The 11430-nt window shown below is 47.4% G+C and overlaps 1 protein-coding gene across 1 annotated transcript; it reads left to right on the top strand.

Moving 5' to 3' along the window:
• Positions 1-1924: 1924 nt before the first annotated feature.
• Positions 1925-10262, top strand: LOC144138711 (uncharacterized). The gene is made up of 2 exons (XM_077671118.1): positions 1925-2140; positions 6029-10262. Exon 2 carries the CDS (start codon positions 6040-6042, stop codon positions 6805-6807), a length of 768 nt encoding a protein of 255 aa, XP_077527244.1. The 5' UTR covers positions 1925-2140; positions 6029-6039; the 3' UTR covers positions 6808-10262.
• Positions 10263-11430: the final 1168 nt, after the last annotated feature.

Here is an 11430-nt window from a genome sequence, read left to right as displayed (position 1 = left end):
GTGGTGTCATGTCTGTTTCATCTGCGTGGTGCAGACAATGTCAAGTTGTTTCTTTTCGAATTTTCCTGCGCGAACTTACCGGCCCGTTACGACTGGGTGAGCGTTAAAACCGCGCAAATACGGTTTTCTGCTTCTCGCGGCCCGCCGAATGAGCCCGACGAACGAGCCAACCTACCCCCTGCCTCCAAGTCGACTGGACTCGCCGCGACGGCTCTCCAACCCAACCCGTCCGCTTATACATGGGGGGGTTGAGTCCAATAAACCTGCTTATTTCGACTCAACTCGCCCTCGTCGGGTCAATATAAACGAGGCTATTGTTCACTCCTGTCGCCACTTTGATCGGACTGGCAAAGCTCGCCGGGCCCCTTTCAGCCTCTACGATTGCGCTCTGCATCTCGTCTGCCACCTCCACTTCCCTATGACAAGCCCTTGGTTCGCCCGCCGTAGCGTGGCGAGTAAATCACCATTGCTGTGTTTGAGCCACGCGCTTCCTCTGCTACTTTGTCCTGCAGGCAGAACGACACCACTCGGCAATTCTTTACCGCTTCGCGACACTGATTCGCTACCCCGCACAAGAAAGGCTGACGCTGCCCACGCCGGTTGAAAAACAGCTCCCGCGTAGCAAACCACCGTCAGTGTGTCGGTCCGAAAAACCGTGGCTGCTTTCGTGTCTTGTGAGTGTCGTCAACGTAAAATCGTCCACAATCACGAAGTAACCAAACCAAACTGAAAGCAACGCGGAATCGTAAGTAGCGCAAAAAAAAATGTTAATGGGGCAGGAAGTGCGTTGCTTTTACAGGCTGGAGCAGGTTGCCTGCGAACTAAGAGTTTTGTGGGGAAGTATTCACAAAATGATGGGGTATGCGTGGTCTGCGGAAAAGAAACAGAAACTATGCGGCACATAGTGTTAGAATGCGAGGGTATCCATCCAAATCTACATGAGGGAAATATTCGGCTTCCATAAGCCCTGGGATTTAAGGGTAGCACAGAGGAAGTTAACTTCTTGGCTGTCGAGCAGACGAAAAGAAGATTAGAATGCTGGTGGACGAAAAGCATAGAGGGGAATATTGCCTACGACAGTTACCACCTGCAACAGGAAAGAAAAGTATTTTGTGCCAAATAAGTCTTTTGTATCTGCCCTAAACAGCGCTAGTATTAAACCAAGAGTGGAAAACATGGGTATTTTAGTCCTTTTTGGTAATATGACACGTCATCCCCCCGCTACAAAGGGGAAACCAATAGCAATCATCATCATCAACAGGGCTGAGCCCGCAAATAAAAATACGTGTCGGGGCTCTGTACACACCGGCGCCCTGCGGGCCTCGAGCAACGTAGATTCTGCGGAGACGCAGCTAGCTGCTTTCCCCAGCACTGCACACGTGTTTCTAACTCACTGGACCGAGCACATGACACATGATATGTAGAGTAGCTGAACAACGTAAATTCTCAATGAGTACCATTACGGACACCTATAGTGCACAGGTGTTAAGCTTTCCCTCTTGCGAGGTGGTTTGTATTGCCCCTTTACCTGGCGACAACGTCACATGTCGTGACGCGAAATACTGCTGCAGACAAGTTCCGCCGTCGATTCGCCCCCTGCCCAGGAGCATAACGCGTGCCGTGCCGCTTTTGTGAGTGCCTACAAACGTATGAATAATGACGGGATGTAGAAAGGCGACTGATTAAAGTAAAGGTCGCTTGTACATTATGTTCCCCCTTGGAACACAAATATGCCCCCGCCAACGAAAAACTCGGTTGCTTCAGACACTCAATGGCGGTAGGAGGCAACGCAAGAAAACGCGATAACGCATAATCTACAAAATCTCTTTCTCTGTTTGCCAAGCTAGTGTGACAGTAAAACTAATTCTAGCGTTCTAAAGCACAACATCACAGCTGGGAAAACGTCATCCACGGTCTCCAGCGTTAGCGAGTTCAAAAAAACCGCGCTGCGAACGAAGCGACGCTTGGGTGAAAGGTCGCCCACTGTTTGCGTGAGAGCTCGACAGAGGGCGGAAGGTGTACTGGCTCTCGTGTGGCTGTGCGGAACCATGTGCGCGATCGTTTTTCTGGAACACACAAGCGTAAAATCCCATTTTATCCCGGAATAACCCTGTCCTCGTGCAATACCACTACAATTTGAGTAAGTACGCATTTTTATCCATCTTCCCTCACTACTGTCGCTTTCTTAGCCCAGCGCAGCTCATGCTGACCGGCGTTGTCTGCGGTGTAAATGCCGGAGCATAGGAGCATCAGTGGAGAGCAACGGCGTCGCGTCACCTCTCCACTGAAGCAATGAATAGCGCTACGTGAATTTATATATTCGTCCATACTGAAAAAAACTGACTAATAAGCATGTGTGCATGTGTTTACCTGGACGGGCCTTTGTTGCTGACAGGCGCATGTAAACGCAGCTATTTTTGCCTCGCGACCAGAGTTCGAGCCGCGGTTCTCCCCGACGGGGCAATGGCGACCTGCCATGGTTGGGGCAATGGCGTTCTGGTCTGCGGAAATCCTACTCTGTGTGCTTCACTGCCGGTAATTTTCGGCGGTGCGCAGTTTATATTCTCTGCAGTGCGGTTGAAAATGAACTAGCTTCGGTGCCGTGTTGTGCGATAGAGATCAACACGAGTGCTGAGATCCTATTTTACTCGTTTTCTTGGGGCGTTAGACGTGGTGAAATGATGTTCTAGGTAAATAACAAAAGCAACGGATCGATATGCAACTTGGAGCGCGGTTAGCATTTCTTGTTTTGGCGAAGGCCTCTCAAGAGAGATGTAGGGACATTAGGCGTGTGGAAAATAAAAGGCGCAAAAACTCGCGGGTTAGGACCCGTTTGTTTACCTCGTGCGGGAGTGCTAGGGTAGAAATCTTCCCCTGTAACTTTAGTTAGGCACTGGACCCAAGCCGCACCTCTTCGCGGCTGTATTCGGCTGGCTGTTTGCGGCAAGTAAAACGGAAGAGTGGGGCGTTTTAGCTCAACTAATTACTTGTAAGCCAAAAAAAAAAAAAACCCTCAACAACACGTGAAGCGTGCGGGCACTTGGGAAAATATTTTTTTATCCTTTTCCGCCAGGCAGGCAATAGCTATTCACTTCATTATGAATCACCTTTTACTAAAATATCCTAGACGAATGCGAATATCCGAGCAAAATATGAAGCAACGCTCTAAATGTCGACATATTAATTTGTGTTAACTATAAACACATAAAAGATGTGTGGTTGGTGAAAAATATTGGAATGAGCTTGACTCCCACATAATAGTTGCTTCCCAAAACGTAAAAAGGAATTCACTGGGCGTGTTATCGGAATCCTCAAAGGGAAATGTCCGCGGCTTTTTAAGAAGTAACTGGAGAATTCTTGGGTAGATGAATGGTTCTACCTCTAACAGAGGTTAGCGCTTCAAGGAACAAGACACACGACAGAAAACGAACAGGACAGTTCAAACAGGAGCGCCCGTCCTGTTGGTTTTCTGTCGTGTGTCCTGTTTCTTGAAGCGCTAACCTCCGTTATGATGACGTTGAACCAACGAGCCCCGTCGGAAGTTTCATTAAGCCGTACTTCAGGGTGCTCACGGTAGGGGCAAGAAAACATTTTGGTGACAAATACAACAGAATTTTCGATGATCAGTGTGAATTGCCGAGCGAAGCTACGATATATATTTGTTCTACGAAAAGCTTCGAAAGCTACACGAAGCTCCACCTTCCGGTTCAACAAAGTGTGCGGGTTCCATCAGTTAATGTCGTGACGTCACGAAATGGTGATCACAATGCACGCGGGAGGCGCCAGGATCATCAGCTGCTTTTAATTGGTGCTGCTAAAATGTTATGTACACCCGCCCAACTTTTTACCAGTATCACGGGAGCGTTCGGTCGATCAGCGCCGCGTGATAGAGTGATAGGGCAAACTCGGCGAGAGTAGCCGCATGCGCACTAAGCAAATTCTGATTGTGGGGTTTAACGCGCCGACGCAACGCAGGCGATGAGGCGCGCCGTAGTGGAGGGCTCCGGATTAATTTTGACCACCTGGGGATCTTTAACGTGCGCCGAAATCTCGTACACACGGGCGTTTTTGCTTTTCGCCTCCATCAGAAAAGCGGCCGCCGCGGCCGGGAATCGAACCAGCGACCTCGTGCTCCGCACTAAGCAAAGGCCGCTGCTGCCGTCGTCTGCTAGGCTGTTCCAAGGGCAGAGGGCCGCCCCCAATTTTCGTTATTCGCTTATCACACTGCCTGCCATACTCGAAATTTTTCTTCAAGACCAGGCACGTAGCGCCAACGGAAAACAGAGTAATCAGCGTCGCCGAAGTCGAACGAACGTTGCGTTGAACGAAGCTTGCGTTCGGCAACGCTGATTACTGTTTTCAGTTGACGCTACGTGCCTGGTCTTGAAGAAAATTTTTGAGTATGGCAGGCAGTGTGATAAGCGAATAACGAAAATCGGGGGCGGCCGTCTGCTCTTGGAGCAGCCTAGCAGACGATGGCAGCAGCGGCCTTTGCTTTGTGCGCGTGCGGCTCTATCACTCCATCACGCGGCGCTGACCGACCGAACACTCCCGTGATAGTGGTAAAAAATTGGGCGGGTGTACATGTTTTTTATTTGTGTGCGGGTCTGTTTTTTTAACTGTTATAATCACTCGCTTGCGTTGGGTGCTTCACCGCAAGTTTGTGTGTGGCGCGGCGAAGACACTCGACAGGGGACTTGCGCATGGACTGCCTGGGTACTCAGTTTCAAAAACGATTTTCGCTTTGTAAATACCAATTTGTAGTATCAAATTTATTAAATTATGTTTACGCCTATAATGTCTAATTCAAGGTATTTTCAAGCTACCGTTTCGGCCGCGGTGTTTGCAATAGGGGCTCAACTTATATCTTATAAGTGATATCTTATGCCAAAGGTGTCAGTCAGTACATGTCACGCGCGATGAATACAGCAGAATTGATTGTTATCATTTGACATTACGAAGCGGCTTGCCGGCATCATCTCCTTTGTATTAGCTCGTTGCGTTGCTATGGGCTACTGTCTAAATTTTTGTTTTTTTGCTCACGTGATGGCATTGTTATTGTACGTTCTGCTCACCCAAACCAAAAACAACGTGCGTGCCGACATGGTATTCATCTCGCCAGCGTTGTCTAAGCCTTCATTGATTACCACGCCTAAGAAAGAGGATAATTTGATCGCCTGTTAAACAGTCGTCGTACGATTACGGGCCCGGTCTCATGTCCCTGTTGGTTAGCGACTCACAGGTGTCAAAGATCTTGCTGTACGTGGTGGGACTAGCGTACGAAAAAAAAGAAACGCTTCCCGCAACGCCCCCCAATCACCAATCAACGCTACCGACAGACCGAATTCAGCGGATGACGTCTGCCACGCTGTTCCTGACCGCGCAGTTGTCAGGGGGGATGTTTTGCGCTGGTTGAGTGCGGTTAAACCGAGTTTGTCGAGCGATAGCCCTGTTTTGGCGCCCAGAGCGCGGAATGGCCGATCCGCTAGACAGTACGCAGCTGCTGCTCGGCGCTGTAGGTTCGAAGGCGCAGTGAACTTCGATGCAGCCTGCGCCTCCTTGTATCATTTTCCGATGGCACACATCTTTACTCTTGCCCCTATCCCCTGTGCGCACGTCCCTGTTTAGAATGAACGATTATACGCTTTCACTCCGCAACATCATGAGGTCCTGGCCCCTGGCGTGACCTTGCTGAGCTTGAAGGTCAGGTGGACGCTACGAGGCATTGAAGAAACGAGTTTTCGGAGTTTGTGCCAGGAGAAATCAGCTTTCGCTGTAGAAAAAAAAACTGCCGCATGCTATCGTTGCCTTCATGAGCTGGGTTGCTAGGTTGTTTAACCAACGTGTCTAACACCGCTGCCTCGAAGACACCTCGATTTTCCTTGCGCCGAATTTAACTTTGCGGCCGATCGATCATGCGACGCGCCAGAAATGGAATTGTACGGAGCGAGAACTTTGCTACACTCGAACTCGCTCGATGACACCTGACACTGTCTTATTGAATGTGTCTCGTTGACTGACGTTGCAGGCGCCGCGGCCATGGTGCGCCGCTACCAGCGCAAAAGCTCCAAGGCCTCGTGGAACCCGGAGACGCTGTTGCTGGCCATGGATATGGTGCGCAGCGGCGCCATGACCACGCGGGCCGCCAGCATCCAGTTCGGCGTGCCCCGGGGCACCCTCAGGGACCGCCTCCGCAAGAACGTCACCTCCGGCCAGAGGCCGCACCTGGGCAGAAAGTACGCGCTGGGCAGCGACTTCGAGCGCGAGCTCCGGGACTTCGTGGTGGAGCTGCAGCGTAACTCGCTGTCCGTCGACACCGTGACGCTGCGCAAGCTGGCCTTCGACATCGCCGAGAAGAACGGCCTCAAGCACCCGTTCTCGGCCAAGGCCAAGAGGGCCGGCAAGGACTGGTGCCAGGGCTTCCTCAGGCGCCACCCGGAACTGAACCTCCGCAGGCCGGACTCGGTGACGATGGCCAAGATGATGGGCTTGAGCGAGGCCAAGATGAGGCAGTGCCTCGCACTCCTCATGAAGACCTACGCCGAGAACGCCGTGACACCCGACTGGCTCGAATCTGAAGGTGTCCGGCAAGCGGACGGTGTAACGTTTTCCGACCAGCCAGAGGCTTCGTCCTTGTGTCAATCCGAGTCACTGTCAACGAGCTTCACCTTTTGTGCATTGACGATAAAGCAGGAACCGATTGAAGAGGAAGATTCTGCTTCGGACGCCCTACACTTACTCGCTGACAATGCAGTCGCCGTGAGCAGCGCACGTGACATGAAACTGGAGTGTACTTCCGGCGTCTGAAGGCTGACTGTTTGATGAAACTTGTATCCATGCACGGTTGCGCTTGCATAGTCATTAGAATGTAAGATATCAGGAGGCAGTAGAAGCCGGCGTTTTTCCATCACCAAAACAGAGGTGTCTGTGTCTTTTTTTCAGCATACTGCATGGAAATGACCATTGTTTATGCAGGTCACCAGGTCGAACCGTATAACATGCCGGGGAAGGCTGTAGTTATTGAAAATGCGTGCCTACTACGACTCGCGGCGAGGCAGTGGAAGTGGTAATTGAAATTGAGCACCGGCTTTGATTGATTGATTGATTGATTGATTGATTGATTGATTGATTGATTGATTGATTGATTGATTGATTGATTGATTGATTGATTGATTGATTGATTGATTGATTGATTGAAGCTTTATTCATTTTTTTGCAGAACAACATACGCAAAAACAGTGTTGGACCCAATAGCCAGAGGCTAGTGTTAGGGTCCACAAACAAAATAAAATGGCACTTCGGTCGCATCAAATCGTAGCTTCTAATTAAGCTGTTCAACAAACATCAAGTATATATATACACACATGTACACATACATATACATATATATGTACATACATATATATACACACATATATATACACATATACATATACACACACATACATACACACATATATATACACACATATATACAGGCGAGGAAGGCTTATACACCGAATACACTTACTATAAAAGAAGAACATGGGCTTTTAAAGAATGCATTGCACATATAAAAAAGAGAAGATGTTGGTACATATAAAAAATACATTCGCACTATATTTACAGCCGACTGAAACCTCGCACGGGCCTCAAAATAAAATGAATGTGGGTTAAGGAGGCTTGTACTTAATACATAGTGTGTGGGAGTAAGACAGAATGAGCAGTTAAGTAGCAAAGGCTCCACACTCCTATTATGACTCATTTTTGCTAGGTTTCTTTATGCAAGCGTATTTTCATGCTGTAACTACACCTTTTTGATTGTTTTATTTCTTGGGTTATATCGTTCCATATTTTGGCCCCAATGAATTGTAGCAGTCGCTGCCCGTTACATTACTAACAGGTGCCAGGTTAAGGTTGCCTACAGCAGAACTTCTTGTTTGGCGCAACGAAGAATAAAATATCAAGCTGTCTAAAGGATGGCTATAATTTAATATACTGTATACCAATTCAGGTGTATTTTTCAGACAAAATTGATCAAATGTCAACTTGAAGAGCGTCAAAAAGGGGTTTGCTAGGTGCGTCTCGTCTTGAGTGTGTGACTGTTCTCAGAGCCCGTTCTTGTAGTCGACGTATAGGATTAAGATATGTATTGTACGTCCAAACCCAAGAAACCATGCAGTACGACAGGTGACTATTGAATAAAGCGTAATAAGGCGTTTTTAGTATTTTTATGTCAAATAACTTACGGGCTTGCAGTACTGCGTAGCAAGCAGATGCTAGCTTTGCACAGACAGCATCGACATGATTCTGCCAATGCAAATGAGCATCCATAGTAACTCCTAGGTATTTAATTGAGTCCACCTGTTCAATTAAGCAGTTGTTCACTGATATTTCGGCCAGCTGTTTTCGAACGTTCTTTTTTCGAGAATGAAATATCATATATTTTGTTTTTTTTTTCGGTTTGATAGTGGGTTTGTTAAGCGAAAACCACCGAGCAATGTTTTCTAATTCCGTATTAATTCTTGCTTGTATTTCCTGTTCGTTATTACCGGTTACGGCAAGCGCCATGTCGTCGGCGTACATTACTAAATCTGCGTGCATTAGTGTTTTCGGAAGGTCATTTACAAATAATGAAAATAGCATAGGCCCCAGCAACGAGCCCTGTGGAACGCCCACGCGCACTAGCTGTTGGGTTGAGCTGATATCGTCCATCACAACCACTTGCTGACGATTTTCAAGGTAGCTAGAAAGGGAGTAATACATTTGATCTCTGAATCCATAGCATTGTAATTTCTTTAGTAAGATTTGATGATCGACGGTATCAAAGGCCTTCTTTAAGTCTACAAATACGACTGTAGCAAGTTTGTTGCCATTTAGTGCCGTGTTGATATTTTGAGTGAGCTTGACTATAGCCGATGAAGTGGAATGCTTTGAACGAAACCCGTGCTGTTCTGGAGAAAGGATTTGGTACTTATCAAGAAACGAAGTAATGCACTTTGCAAGAAGCTTTTCAAAAATTATATTAATCGCACTTAAAACTGAAATTGGCCTGTAACTTGACGGGTCTGAAGTTTCCCGTCTTTATATATTGGTGTAACCTTGGCCATCTTCAGCGAAGTAGGATAGACACCATCTCGCAAACAGTGGTTAAACAAATGGCACACGGGACCTAGGGCCCAACAAACATGTATTCTTTCAATAAACAACTTCAGGTCCAAGAACTGAATCTGCTTTTTCTTTTGTGAGCTCGAACGTAAATTTGAGGCCTAAGCCACACTCCTTAAAGATTTTTATTACGTCATGGTCCCTGCGGACGAGATGACAAGGTTCCGTAAAAACTAGAAAATCATCAACATACCGCAACGCTCTTGTGCACATGCTGCTTAAGGTTTTGTCTAGAGTTCTGTAAACTTCTGCCGGAAAAATACTGCTGAGCACTGGGGCCCCCTTCAAACCTATGCAAATTCCACTTCTCGGCGCCCGACAAATTCGGAAAGCCATGTAGCGCGGTAGATAGGAGGTTGGCAGGTATAACAACACGTGGAAGCTGTAGAGTCAAACATGTGTCAAGTTTTGTGCCCTGTATACATAGTGTTGGTGTGGTGCATGTTATTCCGTTTGTCCGTGGTCAGGTTTATATCGGTCAAACGGGCCGATGCCTTAATATTCTGCTAATGGAGCACAGTCGTTCTTTGAAGGGTGATGACTATTACCACGTCGCACAACACTGCAACAAATGTAAACGTTGTTTCCCTGTTTTTAAGGACACAAAAGTAGTAGCCAAACATAAAAACCAGCACGTCCGAGAGATAATAGAGGCTTTCCATATTAGAAGGAACGAGGGCGAGTGCGTTATGTATTCCTTCTGTGTCATCACTTGACAAGGAATTTCAATTTCTTATCCGCTAGCAGTTGTGTTACTTCTTGGATGCCGAATTTCATCGCGTGCCACATCGTTTAAAATTTCCAATTTGTTGTCGCTCACACATTTTGTCCGTGTTATCTGTTCACGTGATAGTATGGTTTTCTGTATATAAATACGTGTTTTCTTTCTAATAAACTTTCAGTTGCGAGTTCAGCGTTGTGCGGCGTCCACTCTTCTTTTTGTCCGTGTTCCTTGCGCTGTTTTTAATCCCAAGTAGTGACCCCGGATTCCTACCATGAGGCAGAGAGAATTAGAAGGATAAGAATTAGGTGGAGTGCATGGCAACCTACCATTGTCCCTGAAGAGGAAAGTGTATGACAGCTGCATCTTACCGGTACTCACCTACGGGGCAGTAGCTTGCAGGCTCACTAGAAGAGTTCAACCTAAATTGAGGGCGACTCATCGAGCAATGAAACGGAAAATGATACGTGTAACATTAAGTGACAAGAAGATAGCGGAGTGGATCAGGGAACAAACGCGTATTAAGGACATATTAGTAGAAATTAAGAAGAAGAAACGGACGTGGGCAGGGCATGTAATGCGAAGGCAAGATAACCGTCGCTCATTAAGGGTAACAGAGTGGAACCCTAGAGAAGGCAAGCGTGGCAGGGGCTAGCAGAAATTTAGATGAGCAGATGAGATCATGAAGTTTGAGAGAATAAATTGGTCGTGGTTAGACCGGGACCGGGATAATTGGAGATGCATTTACCCTGCTGTGGGCCTAGAGATAGACTGATGGTGATGAACAGGTGCATCTTGTGGATACATGAGGGCACGTAGGAATGTCTAATGTATACAGCCGCCCGGTAGCTTACATGGCGAAAAGCGGGAGGCTTTGAACTGTTTGAACTGCCGCCAGCCCCCACGAAGCGATAGCAGCGACAGCCATCGGATGTGACGTAATAATGCTCTCGGTACGTTTACGGCGGTTGGCGACAGCTGGTGCGCTGATCGCTTTGACGCTATTTAGTAGTGCCTCATCGGCGCATAAGCAGCGCTCTTGTTACGAGGTCCTTCCACAGGTTAAAACATGGAGGAAGGGGTTAAAACTACAGTGAACTAGTATTCTAGTTCACTGTAGTTATAACGTACAGCGCTGAAGTTTAAAAGACAAGCACCAAATATAAGACAAGCGTAACGCTTTGCGCGCGGACTAGAAACTGAAATGTTTAATGATCGAAAGAGAGTATATATGCGTGTGCCCCAGCTTTGCGCATCCCTGTACGCAATGGTCTATCATCACATCTTATCTGTCAGATAATCGGCCTCCCTTGCCACCAGCAAAGCGGACGGTGTGCTGAAGCACTCGCCCTCGAGGTACGTCTCCAGATTTCCAAGTTTTTCTGAGAGTTTATTAGAGAAGATTTGATGATAGACGCATGCGTGCAGACTCTCTTTCGTTCATTAAAAATTTCAGTTGTTAGTCCGTGCACAACCGTTCCGTTTGTCCTTACATTCGTGCGTCTATTGTAAACTTGATCGCTGTACGTTTTTGTCGCGTCTCGATTTTAACTTGGCCAACA

The sequence above is a fragment of the Haemaphysalis longicornis genome, unplaced genomic scaffold (genome assembly GCF_048455015.1).
Source record: "Haemaphysalis longicornis isolate Haplotype H1 unplaced genomic scaffold, Haemaphysalis longicornis Haplotype H1 scaffold_5, whole genome shotgun sequence".
Lineage (NCBI taxonomy): Eukaryota > Metazoa > Arthropoda > Arachnida > Ixodida > Ixodidae > Haemaphysalis > Haemaphysalis longicornis.
Note: the sequence above shows the minus strand (reverse complement) of the source record. Positions and strands in the feature narration are given on the sequence as shown.

Bases quoted from the DNA above. Each gene is read 5' to 3' on its own strand.
- LOC144138711 (XM_077671118.1), top strand. From the start codon at position 6,040: ATGGTGCGCCGCTACCAGCGCAAAAGCTCCAAGGCCTCGTGGAACCCG.